The sequence below is a fragment of the Pteropus vampyrus genome, unplaced genomic scaffold (genome assembly GCF_000151845.1).
Source record: "Pteropus vampyrus isolate Shadow unplaced genomic scaffold, Pvam_2.0 Scaffold19, whole genome shotgun sequence".
NCBI lineage: Eukaryota > Metazoa > Chordata > Mammalia > Chiroptera > Pteropodidae > Pteropus > Pteropus vampyrus.
The window spans coordinates 14042128-14065562 of NW_011888800.1; the positions used below are offsets into that span (position 1 = coordinate 14042128).

General features: G+C 33.8%; 1 protein-coding gene across 2 annotated transcripts in view; it reads right to left on the bottom strand.

Moving 5' to 3' along the window:
* Positions 1-23435, bottom strand: part of TRPM7 (transient receptor potential cation channel subfamily M member 7) — a 101823-nt gene that overhangs the window by 77074 nt on the left and 1314 nt on the right. For both annotated transcript variants that reach the window (XM_023527845.1, XM_011355104.2), the window contains exons 2-4: positions 6967-7046; positions 5391-5429; positions 202-400 (exon numbers count right to left, since the gene is read on the bottom strand). In XM_023527845.1, the coding sequence (XP_023383613.1) occupies positions 202-400; positions 5391-5429; positions 6967-7046 (318 nt within the window). The remainder of the gene's footprint in view (positions 1-201; positions 401-5390; positions 5430-6966; positions 7047-23435) is intronic.

The window sequence follows — 23435 nt, forward strand, 5'->3', positions numbered from 1 at the left end:
AGACATTTTATAATGATAAAAGGTCCATTTCACTAAGATATAAACAAGTCTCTATTTGCATGCAGTTATACAAAGAACTTCAAAATACATAAAAAAAAGATTGAGAGTAATTTTCTGACATCATCATGTTACATAAATTGTCAGTAATAAATTACTTAGATAACAAGATAAATGAAGTAAAAACTCAAATATGTGACATACCTTAGCTCTGTAGGAATGTGAACCCCCTTGAAAATTTATGACTCCATAAGCATCTGTTGGGCTCTGTTCTGTATGCTTTTCCACAGACCATTCTTCTAATGACTGATTTAAATGGTCACCCAATTTCACATCTGAGTATTTCATGGCAAGACTTGCAGTAAAACAAGCATGTTGCTTGACCAAGCGACCACAAAAACACCTAAAGAAAAAAACAAATGTTTAAAAAGACCCATCAAAAACTAGTCAATGAAAAACAGAATTAAAATGAATGAACCAATAAAAAGTATAAAAATATTGATTTTACAATATCAATAAATGAAAACTTTCACTACAGAACTGAAATAGTATAAATATGTTAGTATTCGATGATATAGTCATCTAAATTTAGTATGGGCATCTACAAAATATAGTATAGCTATATAATAGGATAGTATTGAACAATATAAGGGAATGAACCACTAATAAACATAACAATATGAATGAATCTCAGAATCATCATTCTGAATGAAAGAAGACAGATGCCACCAAAAAAGTACATATCTAATTCCATACAGACAGATTCAAGAAAATGCAAACTAATCTATGCAGTGACTACAACAGTGGACTGAGGTGGAACAAAAATTTGCATTCTATTTAGAAGCACTTACTGGACTACGTAGGAAGTGAGAGTCCAAAAAAGCTGGGCAGTCTCAGTGATTTGATAAAAAATCATACAAGAGTTTATAGAAACCAAGAGAGCTAGAATTTGTGGGGCAGAAAACAAAAAGAGGAGAGAGCTACAGAGAGAGAAAGAGTTCCAGATATATGCAGGACGGTCTCCTTAAGCATGAATAAGAATAAACTACCCAAATATTTGGTAAGGACTATTAGAGAGTAGTAGGCCATATAATTCCTGAAGTTCATAAAGAGCAGGGAACAGTTGGTGTTTCCACCATCCAGAATGGAGAGATCTCATAATATGTAAGGCCTACAAAAGGGTCCTCAGAAGAGTAATACCTATACAGAAAAGCTAAATTAGACCTGGACTGCAAGTGCCTCACAAAGTATAAGAACTTAACAACAATAACAACAACAAAAGCCTAACTAGAACATCTAAAGATAATACAATATCTGAAATGAAACTGTCATAGGGTGAGATTGAGAACATATTAGATACTACAAAACAAAAAACAAAAAAAACAAAAAACAGTAACTTGAAGACATAGCAATCAAATCTATCCAAAATGAAACAGTGAGTAAAAATACTGGGAGGAACAAAAGGAATAAGAAGATTAGTGACCTGTAGAACAATATCAATAGCTCAACACAAATGTAATTCAAGACCCAGAAAGGAGGGAGTGGAGATAAAAATTTGAAAACTATTTGATTGACAGATCTGAGCAGTTCAATAAGAACTAAGCAAAACCAGCTTGAAGGGACTAGTGAAAGCCAGTGATAAAATCTTAAAAGAAGCCAGAATACAAATGTCATTGTGTACAGAAGAACAAAGATAAGAATGACAGGAGACACCTTGTCCAAAACTATGCAAGCCAAAAATTCACTGGAACAGCACCTTTAAAGTACTAAAACAAAAAACCACCTGTCAACTTGGAATCCTATAATACCTGGAATCCTATAATCACCAACCAAAGTGATTTAATAGATGTTTACAGAACAATCTACCTAACAGAATAAAAACTCCACTGGAGTGCACAAAAGTATTCACCAAGATTACCATACTCTGAGCCATAAAATAAGTCTCAATAAACTAAAAAGGATGGAAATCATACAAAGAATGTTCTCAGACACAATGAAATTAAACTTGAAACTAATGAACATATGGAAAATGCTCAAGTTTATGGAAATTAAATGACACACTTTTAATTAACTCAAGGATCAATAAGTTACAAAAAAAAACCCAGAAAATATTTCGAACAAAATGAAAATAAAAATAATATCAAAACATGGAATGTAATTATAGTGTTTAGAATAAAAGTGTATATTTATTTACACACTTTATAGTATAAAAATGTACTATAAAGCAGCAGTCCCCAACCTTTTTGGCAGGGACCGGTGCTCCTATGAGAATCTAATGCCTGATGATCTGAGGCGGAGCTGAGGCAGTGATGCTAGTAGTGCTGGAGAGCAGCTGCAAATACAGATGAAGCTTTGCTCGCTTGCCTGCTGATTACCTCCTGCTGTGCGGCCTGGTTCCTAACAGGCTACAGACCAAACCTGGTCCGCAGCCTGGGGGGGTGGGGATCCCTAATATAAAGGATAAAGATTTGTAGTATATAGTTTAAATTAGAAAAGAACTGCAAGCGATACTCATCTAAACTTCCACGCAAAAACTAAAAAGAGCAAATTAAACCCGTAGTAAGCACAAGGAAAGAAATAATAAAGAGAACACAATGAAACAGAAAAGAGAAGAACAATGAAGAAAAATTAATTAAACAAAAAACTTGCTCACTGAAAAGACCAACAAAATTCAACATCCATTCACCCTACATTTTCAGGGAACTGGAAAAGTAGGGAACTTTCTCAACACGGATATCATCATGCTTGTTAAATCTTAGCCCTGAGAGACTACATTCTGAATCTTTTGAGTTCTTCTAGCTAATCTTGATGAAAGTAAACAAAGATATTTTTTCTTCAGCATTGAACAAGAGGAAGCGTCAGACTTTGATCCTTGAAATGAGGGAAATATATGAGGTGATTCTCTCCATGACTGCACCAGCCTAGGGCAATTTCTCGACCATTTGGAATAGAGGTGATGCCCTGGCAGAAAACAGCAGTGTCACTGAGCAGAGCAAGGAGGCAGAAAACAAAATTCCAAGCTGGTGAAACAGCTGGAATTTGTAGCAGTGTACCAAAGATAGCGTTATACAGAGACTGAGACAACCTTGTATGAGAATTCACCATGGGTTCTTGGCCATAAACTGAGCTCTGTACCTGTGTCAAGCAAGACTCTGTGACATCTAGCAGAAATCACCTGCTGTGAGTCTGAGAATGGAGTTATAAAGGGCTAGGAGACACTGCAGTTTTAGTTCAATGTGAAAAGACATCACTGAGCACCTTGGTCATTCAGCTAAGATCCCAAAAAGGCTATACCTTAGGAGTAAAGTCCACATCATATGCCTAAGTTCAAAATAAAAATAGAGCTGCCCTATCAAAGAATAAAATCAAGCCTAATGGGGCAAAAGAATCTGCTAATAGCTTAATCACAAGTCAGAACAAACTGAACACCCTTCAAAGGAGATGACATAGTACCAAACTCCTAAAGTGGATCATGTACAACGTTCAAAGAACACAATAAAATGTTACCAGACATGAAAAATACAAGAAAATGGGGACTGTAATCAAGGAAAAGAGAAGTCAATAGAAACAGACCCTAAATGACACAGATGTTGTAATTAGTAAACAAAGATTTTAACGCAGGTATTATAAATACGTTCAAGGACTAATAAAAGTAGATGGTGATAATAAGGATACAGATAGGGCATCTTGGCAGTGACATGGAAACTGCAGTAAAGAATCAAATGGAATTTCTAGAACTGAAAAATATAATGCATTAAATGAAAAGTTCGCTGACTGGGCAAAATAGCATATTAAAGACTGTAGAAATAAAGGTTAATGAACCTGAAGGCAGATCAATACAAATTTGATAAATGGGAAAAAAAATTAAGGGGAAAACAAAAAAACATTGAGGGGAGCAAGTTAGACGAGTGAAAAAAATAAAAATGAAGTGATTACTGATTAGAAAAACAAACAAACAAACAAAAAACCTGACCTGTGGAAAATATCAAGCAATCTAACATGTATAACTGAAGTCCAAGAGAGAAGAGAGAGAATGGTGTAGAAAATATTTTAAAAAACAATGTCTGAAAACTTCTCAATTTGATGAAAAACATGAACTTGCAGATTACACAAGCAGAGTTAAGTACAAAGAAAACCACTCTCAGACATATTATAGACCTGCTGCTGAAAACCAAAGGTAGAAAAAAACAATCTTTAAAGTAGCCAAAGGAAATCAACTTTTAAAAATAAAAAATAAAGTAGCCAGAGGGAAAAAAGACCACATTACAAACAGAAGAACAACTACATTAGCTGACTTCTCACAGGAAACAAGAGCCAGAAGACAATATAATGATATCTTTAAAGTGCTGGAATGAGAAAATTGTTAACTCAGAATTCTCTATCCAGTGAAAATATCCTTTAAAAATGAGAGTAAAATTAACATATTTTCAGATAAACTAAACTGAGAAAATTCATCTCCAGTATATCTGCTTTATACCAAATGATAAAAGATCTTTATCTTGAATGGAAAGACACCAGATGGAACTTCCCATCTAGAAGAAGGAATAATGAACAAGACCAGAGATGGTAAACAATTCAATATATCTAAAATGAACTCATTCTATGTACTTTTGTTCATAGCCTACCAACCAGGAAACTTCTCTTCTTCTTATGCTTTTTAAACAGATCTTAATGAACATTACTATTTACTTAGTTGTCTAAGTAAGAAATTTAGTTACTATCCTCAAATCTTCCCTTTCTCTACAGATTCACCAATCATATTGAGTTTATCTCATTAATCCCTTCAAATATGTCTACTTCTCTTCATCATCACAGCCATTATATTAATTCAGGCTCTCATTTTTTTTTTTTTTTTTTGGCCAGAATTACTCCAAAACTTTCCAAACTATTTTTTTCTACCGATTCAATCTCTTCAAAACATGAAGGATAGAAGGAAGAAAGGAGGACGGGTGGGTGGGCAGGCAGGCAGGCCTGAGCATGTTACTTCCCTACATATATCTTTTTCACATGAAAACTATGAAATCAAAACTATGGGGCATAATCACAAAGAGCTTAAATGATCTAGCCTCTACTTATTTTTCCCAGACTTGCATCTCTCCAATATCCATCATACATACTACATTCTGCAGTTTCCTGACAGAACCATAAATCTCTTTCACTGTCAGGCATTCTCATATCCTGTTCTCTTTTCCCTCAATCTTTACCCAACTAAGTCACATTCAGCTTTAAAACTCTGCTCAGGTAGTTTCGCTTGAGTTTCAAGCAGCCTTACCTGATCCTTAATGTCCCAAGTCTGAGTAAAGCAACCCTCAAATATAACAGCCTGTGAATTTTATCGCACTGTATTCTGACACTTCTAACATTAATTGTTTGGATTATGTTATTTAACATACCTGACAAGTTGCTGACAAATTTGACATCCTGGAAGGCATCTATAAACAAGGTAAATTTGTTACTTAAAGGGAGAAAAATTAGTTTAAACGAAACTGTATAAAACCTACATAAAAGTACAAAACAAAGAAAAATCATAAATTTAGTTTTTTAATAGATATCATAGATCATTTTATACTTTGCTTTATAAAGTCAAATAACAATTTTTTTAAGCTCGCACAGTTTCCATATTTTAAATACAATAGGTATGACATAAAACCCAGAAACTATAGGAAAAAAGACTGACAGATTTAACTACATAAAAATACATTTCTACGTGGCAAAAATATGCCACTAATGCAGTCTAAAAACAAACTGAAACAATAGCTGCAGACAAAAGGTTAGTTTTCCTAATCTATAGCTTTATCAAATATATATAAAAAAGGAAAACATGAACAAATAATTCAAAAGGAGTTTGACTAGAAAAGATATCTTAAAAATCCTTTAAGACAATACTTTGGCAAGAATATAGAGAATATACTCCCTCACATCTGCTGGAGGGAGTATAAACTGATATAATCTCTATGTAGGGCAACTTGGCAATACTCATCAAAATAAAAAATGTAAACTCCTTCTCAAACTCCAATTCCAGCACTAAAAGTATAGCCTAAAAAATATTTGTACCATATGTGTAAAATGATTAATGTACCAGGTTATTCACTACAGCATTTTTTTCCAACCAGCAAAAAGAAAAACAGAACAGGTAAAATGTCCATCAATAAGAAACTACTAAAACAAATTACAATACAGACATATAATTTAAAAAGATGCAACAATAAGAACAATACGGCTATTGCCAAGACAATAAATACAATGGACTAACCAGTATATATTTCAAAGTAGAAAAGGAGAAGTAGATATACATCTACTTGGACATGCAAAGACTATTTCTGGAAGGTATTCAAGGAATAGGTAATACCAGTTTCCTTAAGGGGAATTTACAGTTAATGCAGAAAGGATACTTTCACTTATAACTTTTGGTACCTTGTAAATCCATGTATTAACCTATACATATAAAATTAATTTTAAAATTCAACTATTGTAAAGAGAAATGACCAGCTAACTGTATTTATAGATTATGTCTCATACGGATGACAACAGCCAAGAACACTTAATAACAACTCGAGATTTTTTCAACACCTAATACTTTAATTTCTATTGCAAAATTAAATTAACAAAATTATAGGAAATAAACTCCTTAATGATAACACAATCTATTTTTTTAAACAAAGCAAATCCTTAATTTTCTCTCAATGGAAGAACAATAGTGTCATATTTTAGAACTGGCACATTGAACTAAAAAGATCTAAATTCCATACCCATCTTTATGAATTATTAGCAATGTGACCCAGGAAATGATATTTATGCTCTCTGGTTAAGAAACATGATGTTACATTGTAAGAACAACATTAACAGTAAGCACAAAAATAAACAGTGACTACAAATAATTTAATAACTTTAGTTCTTAATAAGTAAATAACAGTATAATTTACATCCAAACTTCTAGAAAAACCCAGAAATAAACAAAGGTATACTTACCTGTGAGGGTCTTTGGAACTTGGTATAATATATACACATTCCCTCTTGGTCAAAGTGCTTTCTATCCAGGATTTCTGGGACTGAAACAAAAAATTTTAAAAGATGGCTTGTAAATTAATCCCCTAATATTACAAGAAAATAATATAATGATATATACTATATACTATTTGTTTTTCAATTTGCTAAATATTTACTATATACTATATGCTTACTGATGACAGTACACCCAAAATATTAGAACCATTCCACTTAAGTCCAGGGTGATTTAAATTATTACATCAATAATGCTGTGCAGATACTGCCAATTCAAATAACCAGAAAGGAGGGAAATTAAGTTTGGGAGATTCACACTGTAAGCCAAAAACCTCAAACAGGGCTGGTATAATCCCAGGAAGCGGATCGTTCAAAAACCAATTAAAAGTGATTGTAGGATTTAACTAAAAAAATAAATCCTAGCCATATTCTATTTGGTAGAGAAATACCTAAAGCATAAGAACATGTAATGGTCAATGGTACTGGGACAGAAATAGATATCAAGCAAATTCTAATCAAAAGAAAGATAACAAAAAATAGACGCTAAAACATCAGTAGGGTTAGTGCAGGTTATGGCATGATTACAAATGTTTGATTCACCAGGTTGCAGTAACAATCTTAAATATGAATAACCAAATAAAACAGTTTCAAAATACATACAGCAAAAAATTAATATGGAGAATAAAACAAATCTAGGATCACTGTGGAAGATTAATACATTTTCCTCAATTACTGTAAATCTCAACTTATTTCAAATTTAAAAGACCTTTAAAACTTCTGACTGGATCCCTAGATTCCGTACTCTGCTATGCTTAACTGATTAAAAAGGGATGAGACATTATGTACTGAGATAGGCAAAACTCTACAAGGATAGAGTAGATTAAAGATTTCAGGCTCTAACATACATATAGATATAAATATATAGATCTATAGATCTCACCAGGACAGTACAAAAAGAGCCTATATTCCAAAAGGAAATCTCTAAGAGAAGATATTCTAGATAAAATTATGATGGGTAAAGTTTTATTGGTTTCTGTCAAATCCTTCAGGTACTATAATGATAAACCTTAGTCTATCCTCCAAATTCTCTAATTATGGTTCTAAAATTCCACCTCTCATTCAAAATGTCTACTTCCTAGGTCAATTACTTTCCTTTAAATAGACTCACTTAGGTAGGAGCAAATTACACTGTGATCCTGCAGTTACAAAAATCAGAGAATGTCCTCTGGAACTTTAGGTCCTTCATCAGCAAAATGCTCTACCCTCTGAAGCTCATTTAGCATAGTGCCTCTACCACCTTCTTATTCTAACTAAAACCTGGTATTCCCTTGAAGAATCAGATTCCCCTACATCCCTCCCAGGAAAAAAAGAAAAGTAGCAATCTCTGTAGCTTCACTGTATTAGAACTCATGTTTGCTTCTAGAATACATCTGGCACACTCAACCCAGATTTAATCCAAATTCCTTACCCACTTCATAACTACCTATATACTGTTCATATGACTAGGAAAAGAAAAAAAACCATGCCCTCTGGTTTCACTTTAAAACCATGACCACAAACCTCAAATGCCCCTTAATGATGCCCAATATATTATAATACTCATAATATATTTCCTTGGTACATTTTCTCACTCTCCTGCGTGATTTCACACCATCTCCTTCTCTCCTCAAACCTCCAGCCTCACTCTAAATTGATAACCTCACTTCTCATTTCATTGAGAAAACTGAAGCAACAAGAGAAGAATTTCTACAAACTTCTATCACATCTATCTACCTCTGAGTACTTACAACCACATATTCTCTTCCTTCCTGTGACTACCTGTGCTCCTAGTTAAGTCCAACCACACTCCTCTTCTGCTCTAGATCTCATACGCCTCAGTAACTAAAGGACTTTCTCCACCAATTCTCCCTTCTTTTCCTTCTTTATTCATTCCCATCAGCACGTAACATGCTATTATTCTCTTCATTTTTTAAAAAAACACACAAACCTTTGCTTGATTGTACTCCCTCCTCAAGCTAACACTCCATGTTTCTGCCTCCCTCTCCAGCAAGATCATTAGAAAAAGGTTTTCCCTCTTCTTCTCTCATGCTTTCTAAAACCCACTCCAGTTAGGCTTCCAAGACAACCACTCTCTTGAAATGAGTTTCAACAAGATCACTGATTTTCTCTAAATCTGAAGGTCAATTTTCAGGACTCATCTTCACTGATAATGTCAGCAGCATTTAACAAAGTTGATCATTCTCATCTTGCTCAAACATTTTCATCAGTTTGGTTTTCTTTTCTTCTCTAACCATTCCTTTTGTATCCTTGCTGATTCCTCCTCTTCTCCCCAATCTTTGGATTTCTTTTGTCCAATTATATTCACTCGAACTTTGAAATTCTTTTTTGCAATTATATTCACTCTTTTAGTGCTCACAGCCAAGTTACCATCAATTCACTGGATGACTCCCAATTTATATTTCCGTGCCAGATCCTTTCCTGAACTCCATGCTTATATATCCAACTGCCTACTCAACAGTTTCATTTTGATGTCCAACAGGCATCTCAAACCTGATACGGCCAAAATTAAACTCATCTTTCACCTGAACACTCATTTCTCATGCAGTCTTCCCCATCTCAGTAAAAGACAACTCTATTCCTCCAGTTCTGTTTTTTTAAGGCAAAAACTTAGTGACATCCTTGATTTCCTCTTCTTATATACTTCATATGTAATCCCATAAGCAAAATCTGTCAACCTGTTTTCAAAACATTTCCAGAATTAAACCCTTCTCAACTTCCACTGCTACTGTTCTAATCCAAGCCATCATCATCTCTTGCCTGGCTTACTGCAGAAACCACTCATGCCACCTTACAGTCTATTCCTCAAGAGAGATAAAGTTATCCTTTTAAAATATGCCATGTCACTTCTCTGCTCAAAATTCTCCAATATCTTCACATTTTACTTGAGAGTTTTATAAAAACCGAAGTCCCTACAATAATCTTTAAGGTCCTAGTGCTCTGCATCTCTGCATCCTACCATATTACTTTCATTCTATTACCTCCTTCAAGTCTTTGAGCAAATGTCACCTTTCGATGAGGCTTATGCTATTTAAAAATGCCACCTCCATTCCCCCTACTCCCTTACATAACTATAGAGCAATAGAACCATCCCCAGGAACATATTTAGAGCATTATCTAAAGAACCAAAAGATCCAGCCATGTGGGTTAAACTGCTGGTATATTTATTATTCCTATGATGGCCCCTTTAATCACTCCACAACCATAATCTGAAGTGAGGCATAGCATCTTTAACATGTTTGCTAGGTGGAGGACCAGGGGAGGGAGGGAGCAGTTGGGGGGATCATTTTATGAACTATATAGATGTCTAACCAATGTACTGTATACTTGAAACTAATTAAAATAAATAAATTAAAAACCCATTACACTTGAAAAAAAAATAAACTGTTTTATACAATAAATGAAGGTCAAAAGGGTACGAAGCCCACCAGGAGGTTCTTCTTAGGCTCAATTAGAGATAAAGAGACCACACTTGGCACCAGCCTCTTAGAAAAACAGATCAGAAGTCACAGATTACCAACAAGGTAGTATCAATTGTTCCTCTCTGGTGGGAATCTCTGGATCAACCATGCAGCAGACAGCTCAAGTGCAAGGTGACAACAAGATACACATTGAGTAGGTACAGGATCTGCCATTGCCTCATGCCCCTCAAAAGCAAATATCCCCCCTAACAACCTCATACACATAGTTTCCAAAGTCCCCACGGGCATATGCCCAATTATAAGAGTTATCATACACAGGGAAACCCAAAGTTATGACTTCTGTATCACCGGACCGTTATAGTTTCCCAATCCACATAATTTACCCAAACGTCACATAAAAAATGTTGCCGAAAAAGAGTTGACATTGTATCTTTTGTAAACTCTTTGCTCAAAATGCATATAAAAAATGATAAATTTAATTAGTAGATATAGTGTTTGCCAGTTTGTTCTAAATATTTTATATGCATTAACTTATTCTATGGTTACAGAAATTCTATTGGGTACTATTAGTATTGCCACATTACAGATGCAGAGACTTTAGGGAATTGCCCAAAGTCATACAGCTAATAATTTGCCCTAGCTCTAAAGCCTCTACTGACATTTTAAAAGAAATTTAGAGAAGCATTTAAAAATCACTTGATGTGCCACTTTTCTTACATCTTTTTTGAAACAAGTAAATAGAAATACATTACTTTCGAAAAGGAAACTCCTATGTGATCACTCAGTATAAAATTTTCTGGGGGAAAAAAAAACAGAAGGGCTAACATACCTCTCCTAAAAGGTACTGTTAATTACTAACTGATGCTAACCAGTATTGTTTTTCCCCTTTTCTTTCTCCTATTCTGCTCCTCAGCAATAGCCTGACTAAAGCAACTCTAGTTAATCAAACCGGGGTGGGGATAGGGATGGAAGAATTCCATCAATACATTTCAAAATGACTGCTCAACTGCAGTTAAGTCTAAATGCTGGCTTGCAAAAGTTTGGATATTTATTAATTGAAATACTCATAAAAATGAACCACAGGTATATACTTTTCATAGCTTATGCTCGCCTACTAAATGCAAATAAAAGTTTCATTGACATTTTTATTTAAGAGATAGTTATATATGGAAGAAAAATGAGTCCCAAGTAGCATTTGACATAAGAAATGATCAGAGCTCTCTTTAGGAAGATTAATCTGGCAGAGAGACAAATAAAATAAACTAGAGCCACCACAGTCTTTTAGGGAGGAACAATGGAGGCATGGACTAGTAAAGGAATGAACAGAACAGGTAATTTCCATATCCCTTAGTTTAGCACAATACCTTATGAAAAATAAACACTACAGACTATTAATATAGTTCTGGTTTCTCATCTTTTCTTCAATTCACCTCTAGAATTTCCAACAACATGTGCAGCTTATTGGGGCCCATATGAACATCTTTCCCCTTAAACTGATATTTCCTTCAATATCCCCACTTCTTGAAGGATGGCCATACTCTAAATAGGGATCAGCAAATTTTTTTCCATAAAAGTCCAAATGGCAAATACTTTAGGCTTTCTGGACCACGAACTATCTGTCACATATTTTTTGTTGTTTTAACCCTTAAAAAATGTAAGAACCATTCTCAGCTCAAGGCCATACAAGCGTTGGCCAGATTTGGCCCACATGGCATAGTTTGCCAACCCATCCTCTAAATCCCACAAAGGCATAGGTCTTTCCCATTCCCATTAAATCAATTCGATCCAACAAGCATGTGCCAAACCCCTCAGATTCTTCTCCTACACTGTTTTTTGGACACCAATGTCCTTTCTATCCAGTTCTACAACCCCAGTAAGTCCTTGTATTAAGAGTTGCTTTTCTTTTTTATTTACTGTGAAAATTTTTTATATTTAGAATTAGCCAGCTGGACTCAGTTTAGATGACTCTAATTTTGTTGGCAACATCCAAAGCATCATAGTTGGGAGTCAATTGGACATATGCCTTCTTCTCTCCATCAGGCCTGATCAGAGTGTTGGCCTTGGCCACGTCAACGGCATAGAACTTCTTCATGGGCCATCAGATCCAGTGTTTATTGGCCTGGACATCCACAATGAACACAAGTGTATTGTCATCTATCTTTTTTAAGGCTGACTTGGTAGTCAGAGGGAACCTGATGATGGCAGAGTGATCAAGCTTGTTTCTCCCAGAGAGCACTTCCGAGGAAATCTGGGCTGCCTTCAGAGCCACAGTGCCTTGGGCCATCAGAAGGTAAGTGACGAGTGGATCTTCTATTTTTTTTGTGGCTGTGGAAGCCTTTCAGCACTGCTTTCTTTGCCTTCAAAGCCTTTGCTTTGGCTTCAGCTTAGGGAGGGTGAGGGGCTTCCTTCTTCACTTTCAGCACCATCTTCATGAAAAGTCAAGAGTAGCTTTTCAATGGTGGGGGGAAGGGTGGGGCTAAAGAGCTTTAATGTAAATTAATGAAATTACTTTTTCCTGCAGGAATTTAAATTTAAAAAGCATGTAAATAGGCCACATGAATATAACCATAAAACCTAAACAACATAGACCAAAAAATTTAGTGTATGAGTACATACGTCTAGCTTTTTTCCAGAAATAACGGTTTTTTTTCCAATCAGCACCAACCTAACATACTTTAGTCACTTACAAAATATAAAACTACTCAAAACAGGGATGTTGTTGGATTTCAGAATTTAGAACAAATCTTGCTCACAAGTTAGTCTCATTTTATCATTTTTGTTACAAATAAACAGCCAGTACTAACTCTTTACAACCTCGAACCTTCCATAGTAGTTTCTAATTGGCGAATCCATCCAAAACTTTAGCATAACTGTTTGCTAAGTCACTTAAATCACATCACTCTGATGTTCCCAAATTTTTACCAAATTTGTGCCTACAAGGACATACGATGACATACCATGTTTTAAAATTATCTCTTACAGCTTCCTCTACCTTACCTATTCACCAATTTTGTTTATTTCAAGGGCTTACTGCCTCTTACTCTGTGTAGCCGCCAAATGTAAATATATTTTCCCCACATACAACGTTCTTGTTGTTTGTGGCCTTCATTTATTACATTAGGAATTGGCTTCACATACCCGATAGTCACATACCCCAGTTGAGAGCTGTAAATCCTTTGTAAGGATAGGTTTCTACAATTTTTTACTTTCTGAGTTTCTGCTCTGCCATCAGTTACCCAATCAAATGTGCCCTGAATTATAAATACACGTATAAAATTCCTAATTTTATACTTCTTTTGCTAAGCTGCATTACTAAATTTTACCAAGAGATGGCACACTGCGAACACAAATCAGAAAATTCCTAAACTTAAGTGTTCTAGGTAAGGTAAAAACTGTAACTAGATAATGTTAGCACAAGACGGAAACTTAAAAATCATTTAGGCAACTTCAATAATTAAAGAACAGATTCTGGAGTCAGATTAACCTGAGTTAGAATTCTAGCTTTGTTGTTTATCATCTATGCAACCTTAAGCAAATTTTTTAACTTGTTTCCTTATCTGTAAAATAGAATAATCTCGCAACATTTCCTTACCTGTAAAATAGAATAATCTCAAAACATTGCTCTGAACATTAAACACAATGACCCATTCAAGGTGTTTTAGCGCAATGCCTGGCATATAGTCAAATCTTAACTATGCTTCAAAATTCCATAAATTATTAATTCTTCCTGTCTACCAGCAATAGGGGAATATACATTATAAATAACCTCTCTAACCACATTCTACTCTCCAAACAAATTAGTACCAGCACAACCTACCTGCATACAAGCTGACGGCAAAAACTGGGGATAAAATTTAAAGACTGCTTTAAAATCCTACTTCGAAGTAGCATGCAGAAATTAATCTATTTTTTATGACTAAATACACTCTAAGATTCTATATATTCATACTAGAAAGGAGTTCCCATATGTGGAGATTCTACTGGACTAACCCTCCCACAGATATCAACCATAAACTCTAGACAAAAGAAAAACAAAAAATGACTACTTAACAGCACTGAAGAGCAACCAAAAGCAGGCAGAAATTGGATGGAGTCTATTCTTGGCAAAAAGGAACAGCACAGAATAAGTTTCTCATTTTTAAGGCTTTTTGCCTGAAGACAGGACTCATACACCTACTGAGCTGTTAAAACTGAGCTGTTAATACAAATCCCAGTCTTACTGGTTTAAAGAACCAGAATACCAAATTCAAAGTGAAAACAGCAGCTGAGAAGTGATGGAGAAAATGCTGCAAGAAAGGGAGCCCTAAATATTGCATATTAACTTTGCTCAAATCTCTGGCTGACCCATGAAGTTATGTATACATGAGAGAGACTCCAAGCAGTCCAGGTAAGAATAAAATAACTGCACATATATTTTTGCTGCCCACTGAAGGGTGACGGAGCTTGGAATTTGAATAGGCAAGTTAATCAACTACTATCTTAGTCTGCTTGGACTGCCATAACAAATACCATAAGACTGGGTGGCTTAAACAACCAAACTTCATTATCTCACAATTCTAGAGACTCAAATCCAAGATCAAAGTGCCAGCAGGGTCAGTGTTTAGTAGAGAGAGTGCTCTCCTTCTGTTGTAGACACCTTTCTTATTACTGTGTCCTCACATGGTGGAGAAAGAGAGCAGGCTCTCTGGTGTCTCTTACATAGACCTTATCCTCATGACCTCATCTAACCCTAATTACCTCCCAAAGTCCCAATCTCCATTTCCATAACACTGGGGTTAATTTTAGGGGGACAACATTTAATTGGGGGGGAACACAAACATTCAATCCATAACAACTACTTAAAAAAAAACCAATGGTCTTCAGAAGACTATAACAGAACCCAGAGCCTCCATAAAGTAACATTCAAAATATCTATGGTACAATCCAAAATTACCAGATATAAGAAGAAACAAGGAAATATGACTCATACTCAAAAGAAGGGGTAATCAAATTAAAAAAGGGTTTGTCTACAAATAAAAGGCATACCCTTAATAAATTATCACTACAGACACACCTAGAAATTTCAAGTTATGTGATAAATCTGTACATGAGGCAACACGCCTGCCAAGAATGGCACAGACAATAACAAAGAAAAAGTAAGGCTAACCTAAAGCAAAATGCTGAAATAGATTGGCACTTTCTAACTTCCTTTATCAGAGTTCAATATATCTGACCTTCTGGCACTCTTATAGGCAGGCCCTTATTTTACAGTTCTGTTCTTACTCTTAATTGGCTTAACTATTTTATTTTTACTTTTTTAAGTTTATTGGGGTAACATTGGTTAATACAATTATATAATTTTCCAACTAATTATTAATTAAATATTGTTGATAATTCAGATGTGAACCCTCTGAGAGGGTTTTAAAGACACTGTTAAAAAGCCTCCGTGGAATGACAAATATTTGGTGAAGTTTTACGTATTAAAAAATTAAACAGATTCAGATAATGCCTATGTTTGTAAAGGGAATCCTACTACATCTAATCTTATATTCTGTTGGTTTAGCTTTCCTGCTGACCTCATAGAGATTGCTACCCTGATTACTGAACAGCCCAATATTGCCTCAGATTTGTAGAACAGAAATGTTTGATTGAAAAAAAAAAAAAAGTATGAGCAATTGCCATGTGCCATATCATGGAGTTCAAGATATCCAATTGAAGAGTAGGCATACTCTGCTTAAAAAGCTGACAACCTAAATTTAGCTCAAACAGTACTAATTTTTTCCTCAGGTATTATATAGAAAGTCTTACCTGAAAAAATTCATTTTAATGTAAACAATTATTAGTAAAATGAAAAGGGATCAAAACTCATCTTTTTAGGATAAAAAGATAAGTATGTTAGCCAAAAAAAAAATCAAACATTTTAAATTTCTTATGCTAAGTCGTGAAATTTTACCTAGACACCTGAGATTGCTAAAAAAAAATCAAAATAAATATATTGACACAGGAAAACAAGCAGAACAAAAGAATAAATCACTTAGAAACAGAAACTTGCATTTAAGGAAACTTGGTGCGTGATGGGGAGAGTAATACAAATCGAGAGAAAATATACTATTATACTATATATATATGAACTATCACACTAAATCCAAAAATAAATACTAGATGGATTCAAGTCAAAAATGTGAGAGCAAAATTTTAAATCTTTTACGAAAAAAAAAGGATAACTTTATGAGCTCAGGATAAAAAAAAGTACATGATATAAAGAAAATACTGATAAAGTATTACACTAAAATAACCAATGTAACATCAACAACCTAAAAATAAGTACATAGCCTACCATTAACAAAGTAAAAAATTAAAAAGCTATAGACTGGAGAAGATATTTGCAGCTCATAAAAGCAAAAGAAAGATTAGTATCTAGGATATATAAAGAAGTTCTACAAGTAAATAAGATAATCTAATAAAAAACAGAGCAGAAGTTATACACAGTATATTTACTAGAAAAGAGGTAACCACAGCCAAAAACCCGTGAACTGAAATAAAACTTAACATTATTAGTGGCTGGGGTCTTGCAAATTAAAACAATGAGGAACTATTTCACATTCATGAGTCTGGCAAAATAAAATAACCTAATGAACTAAGTAATGGCAAAGAAGTTGGGAGAAAAAAAAAAGTAACTCTTGTATACTTCTACGGGGAGTGTAAACCACACTACTACTTTGGTCAAAATTTTGGCGATATCTATAAAGTTGAAGACCCCTATCCTATGACACAGCAATTCTACTTTTAGATATATACATGCCAGAAAAATTCCCACATTTGTACATAAGACGATACATACAAGAAAGTTGCATTATTATTTGTAAAGAACTGGGAACTACGCAAGAACAATGTATAACATATTCATAGAATGAATACACAACTGTTAAAAGGGACAAACTAGACCTTACACTATCAACATGAATAAATCTCCAAAACCAAATGCTGGGTAAAAAGAAAAGAACAACATGGTCCATAAAAAGATTAACATCATTCCATATAAGTAAAATGCAGAAATATAAAAAAACACTATATATTATATATACTCTATGTGACAACACTATAACAATATGTAAAGGAGCAGTAAAGATTAAAATGTTATGTGTACAGAAGTAGAAAGCGGAATGGGATTTTGATGGGGTACATGGTAGGCTTCAATTTTATCTGTAATATTTTATTTCTTAAGCTGAGTGGCAGGTACATGGATGTCTGCTATATTATGATCTATCCACTTTAATATATCTGATTTACCTAACAAAAAACCAATTACCAAAGAACTCCAATTATATACATTTATTTAAAAATATTATATACAGGTCAAATTATACAATTTAAATTCACTTTTATTCCTGTTTCCTTGTTTAGATATTTTTCCCAATGTGACAAAATCTATTGATTTAAATGGATCCATCACATATATCTAATTCAATACAACTGTTGTACTGAATCAAGTACTATTTAGTAAAACTGTTTAAGTTTTCAGATGATGCCACAAAAATTAATCTGAAAAGGAGAAATCTAATGTAAATATCAAGACATACTCTATTACAAAACTTGAGCTTTCATATTGTGAGTAAACCATATACTCTGTTGATATTTTCATTATAGGTTTCCATGTTTTTTATTAAAGAGTGCTATACCCATCACAGAAATTTGCTTAATGACTTCTTCAATCTACCAAGGATCCTCTGAGACTAGTAAATCTCTGCACTTTGTCAAAATACAATGTATACAACTGAGTTTGTAAATAACTTATCATAAGGTTATCACATAGATATTTGGTAATAAAGTCTTCTAGGTTTTATAGCATTTGAAGAAGTTATGGTACAATAAATTGTTTTAAAAGATAAAACATTTTTCAATGATCTAAAGTCTTTACTTAACACCTGTCATCTGAGATCTCACAAATATACATGCCCCTGAATATCAAGATCCTCCTTCCAGTTTCTATAATTTGGTAAGTCAACACCTATTCTACCACTTATTAGCCTTATGATCTTTGGTGAGTGATTTTGCTTTTTTTGTTGCTTATATAAATAATCGAGGAAAAAACTACTTCATAGAGTTTTCTTGAAAGTAATATATGCAATTGATATATGTAAAGAATTTAGAATGACCACAACCAAACGCTAAAACATGTTGGTTAATATTATGAAAATGTGTCTAAAGCCTATTAGACTCTCCTTTTAGTCAAGAATACTTTCTGTGTATTGAGTATGGTAAATTATACTGAAGACAAGGAAGACCACTGGTTCATATACTAAAGGATAATTTACAGCCCCATATTTCTAGTCTAGTTAATTCTTCTCCAGTCTCCTCCTTATAGTAATAATTGTCTACTACTCAGATAACTTCACTTCTATCATTCACAATATACTACCAAATTGTCAGAGAAAAGTAGGTAACTAAGCCTACTAAATTTCACTTGACACATATTTTTCAATCAGTGAACTTTGAGCTCAATGTTGATACATTCCTGATAATGGGTTAGTTCAAAAGGTTTTTTTCTTTCCATAAGGAGCTGGGTTTCCATAGGTTGAAGTTCCCAGAAGTCTAGCAGTTGGATAGTTGAGGTATTATGTTATTAACATGTTTTCATGATGCAAGGAAGGGCAATAGTGTTTCACAGACTTTAACCCTAGTATTGTTCCTGAGGTTGAGTAAAGGAAAGATTATCATCTACCATTTATAGAGAGGGTAACAGTGATGATCAAAGAGTGTGACTTGGAAAAGATGCCTAGGTGAAGAGTCAAGACTACCAACTTCAATAAACTGCTTACCTCCATACACCAAAATTTCTTCAACAACGTTCTAAAAGTCCTAAATGGTCAAGAAACTAAACACACATTACCCCAAAAGATCCAGAGTAATTTTTTATAACAAGATGAATCGAACCAAAAGGATAACAAAATATCTAAAAGCACTAATTTAATTCAAATTAGAACCAATCATTTTTATAAAGATAAACTAGAAGCGATCCAATTCAAGTGAAACATTTCACTCATATTCAAACTAATCTAATAATTGCAAAAGTTACACACATGAACTTCTTTCATATCAATTAATATAAATGACTCAATTTAAATCCCCATAGACAGTCACAAGAAGCTCATATCCTAATCTCAACCACTCTAAATTTTGCCTCTAGGTACCAAACTTAAAACAAGCATTTAAGGCGCAGCATCCACTTAAAAACATTATAACAGATATAGTAACAGCAGTAATCATCAATGGCTACTACTAAAACTATTATGTGAATGTCTGACAGAGAATTTCTAATGTGACACAATACAAAGTACACAGCCCTTGCCTGTGAGGTACTCTTGCTAAAATATCAAACTAGAATCTGATTGATTCTTTAGATTAACCACTAGGTCACAGGAAATACAGACGAGAAAAGAATATTCTACACGACACTAAATAGATGCATTCAACAAAATCCAAACTAAGAAATTCAACAGGTCCAATGATCTGGATTTTTTCCATTAAATAAATGGTAAATAATAAATAAATAAATGGTAAATAATAAGACAGAAATGAAAAAGAAGGGGGTACTAGAGGCTAAAAGATTTATCATCAAATGCTGTGTGGAATTCTTTTGGATCCTGACACAAACCAACCAAAAAAATAAAACTCATGAGAATCAGAGAAATATGCTGAATGTTTAATGATATTAAAGAATTATTAATTTTTAGGTGTGTTAATAGTACTGCAGATGTGTTAAGAGTCCTTATCTTTTTAGAGATATATGCAATGAAGTATTTACAGACGAAATATCTCTGGGATTTGCTTTTAAATTACAGTTGTCCCCCTTATCTGCATTTTTGCTTTCAACAGTTTCAGATACCCACAGTCGACCGTAGTTTGAAAATATTAAATAGAAAATTCTAGAAATAAAAAATTGATAAATTTTAAATTGCATGTCATTCTAAATAGCATGAGGAACTCTCTCACTGTCCTGCTGTCCCTCCTGGCATGTGAATCATCCCTTTGTCCAGGGTATCCACACCGTATATGCTACCTGTTCATGAGTCACTTAATAGCCCTCTCTGTTTTCAGACTGGGGTGTGTGTGTGAGAGAAGACAGATCATATTTACATAACTTTTATTATAGTATGCTGTTATAACTGTTCTATTTTATTTAGTTATTATTGTTACTTTTTTACTCTGACTAATTTATAAGTTAAACTTTATCACAGGATGTATGTTATTGGAAAAAACATAGTATGTATTGGGTTCGGTACTATTCCCAGTTTCAGGCACCAGTGGGGGTGGGGAGGTCTTGGAATATATCCCCTGAGGATAAGCGGGGACTTCTGTTACCCAGTTAAGGGAGAATAAGACGGATAACAGAAGAAACAAAGTTTACATGTTTCAAACAGTTGAAACTGGTCATGGGTATGTGGTGATTCATTTTACTATTATATCGTTATATGTTTGTAATCTCTCATATTAGAATATTAAAAAAGAGTATTAGAGCACTAGATCAAAAATATCTACAATCAGAACTGTCAAATTTTGCAACTGCTTACTTCAACAGACTTTCATTTCAAAATCAAAAACAAAAATGTAAGTATGCCTTTAAGCATTACATTTGCACATTTTAAGTAATGACTTCAACTATTACATGTTTTCAGTTTATGACTGGTTCTTATTATTGACACTTGCCAGCACACACATGTGCACACACATGTGCACACATTACTCCATAAAAGTAACCAAGTTCTGAATATTATAACTCCTAAACATCTCAATCTGTTTCTTTTTTCTACTACTTCTCTATTTCAAGCCCTGAATATTTTGGTCAGTCTTGCTATAGCCTCCGATTTAAGGATCTCTCTTTTGAGTTTTAGCACACCAATTCACCCTCTATTATTGTTTCCTTAAATGGACCCCCAACAATAAAATTCAAACTTCTTTGCATGACATATATTGCCCTCAGATATCTGGTCCTTGACTATATAACACTCTCACCAGTACCCCATATTATCCTATATGCCACTCATTCCAGACTATGTAAAGGCATACCTCGTTTTACTGCACTTTGCTTTTCTGCACTTTGCAAATACTGTTTTTTTGTTTTTGTTTTTTACAAACTGATTTTAGTATAAGTACTACCAAAGCGAGCACATATTTTACAAATTGAAGGTAAGACCCTCCATTAGCAAAAGACTAAGGTGCTGGTTAGCATTTTTTAGCAATAAAGTATTTTTTAATTAAGGTATGTACATTTTTTTTTAAGACATAATGCTATTGCACACTTAACAGACTACACTACAATGTAAACGTAACTTATATGCACTGGGAAAACAAAAAATCTGTGACTCCCTTTATTGGGATACTCACTTTATTACAGTGGTCTGGAACCAAACCCAAAATATCTCCAAAGTTTGCCTATACAGTACTTGTAGAGTAGTTCCCAGAATAAACTCCTCTTCTAAAGTTCAGTTCCCTTAGACTAAAACCACCAATTTAATGTCCCTTCTAATTCTAGGTTATTTCCAATTCTACTGACTCTACAAGACTTCACCTCTACTACTATCAGCTCCTTTGCCAGCCTATTCTACTTTTACAGTAATCCATGCAATAGTATCACACTATTGTTTTTTACATATCAATATTGCCCTTCAAAACTATTAAGTATCACAGTGCCTGCAACATAGTAGACACTAGAAGTTTGTTTTATGAAGTAATGTATGCATGTTCCGTTGTCTTTTATAAATAACTAGAATATAAGCTGTCTGAGAATGGGAAACTTGTCTAACACATCTTTGCCATTCCAGGGCTCATCACAGTGTTTGGAATACATTAAACACTAAAATATTGCCAAATGAATAACGCATATATTTCTAGTAGCCACAGTAGATAATTTTTACACAATAGGATTCTACTCTAGTTTTAAACTTGTGTTTCTTGGTATTTTATTTGTTTTGTATTGTTTTTTGGTCAGTTGACTGATCACTTTAAAAGCTTTTTAAAATGGTGAAAAATTTTGTATGATTTCTTTCAATGTCAAAGAAGAAACTGATTACCAGAAGCAATGCCTTAAATAAGAGTTTACAATATGAATTATACTGTGTAGGTACAACATACGTTGGTGAACTTTTAGATCACAGTGTTGACCTAAAAGTTGAGGAGGCTCAACAAATTATTGGAGAACCTCAGTTTTAGGTTATCCTAAGGTTTTGCTATAATTTTACTGGAATAAAGAAAATCATACAAATCAATAGCAGTTAGGATGCAAGCAATGAAAAGAATAAAATCAGACTCTTAATTTCAAATTTTAAAGTGAGAATTTCTCCCTGCAGAATCAACAAGATTTGCTAACAGGATGTACAACTCAATACTGAGTTCTTGCTATGTGACCAGTAGAATGCACAATTTATATACACAAACGTATTGTTTAGGGGAGCACATCTGCTATAAAAGACTAGACATAAATGGAAAGGCAGCAGAAACAGAAGAAACTCAGACACACCTTAATATTTGAAGGCTAGGTGTCAAAGTAGATAGCAAGACACTAAGAGGTTGGATTTAAAATAGCACCTGAAGGCTAAGAAATTATATTTTCAGTAGAAAGACACTAGAAACAAAGTCGTTGGCTGCTTTAATAAAACATTAGGAAGCAATGACTTTGAAGATGAATCATTTTCATTTCCACTTTCTAAAATATCTAAAATATTTTTTCAAAATACTTAATTGGTATGTTCGAATTTATGCTATTTATTAACTAAAATAGGGAAAACTAGATACATCACTTAAGTGTTAGTATTAATGGTTTGCTTTTTTTTAAAGGCACTTTGATCCAACTTCCCCTTTTCCCCCAAATTCCCTTAAACGCCATTTAAGTAATAATTTTAAAAACTTAGCGACGGTAAAGGAACTTAACATACTCTTCTTTGAAAAATTAGGAAAAAGATAAAATGGCGTTTTTACTGA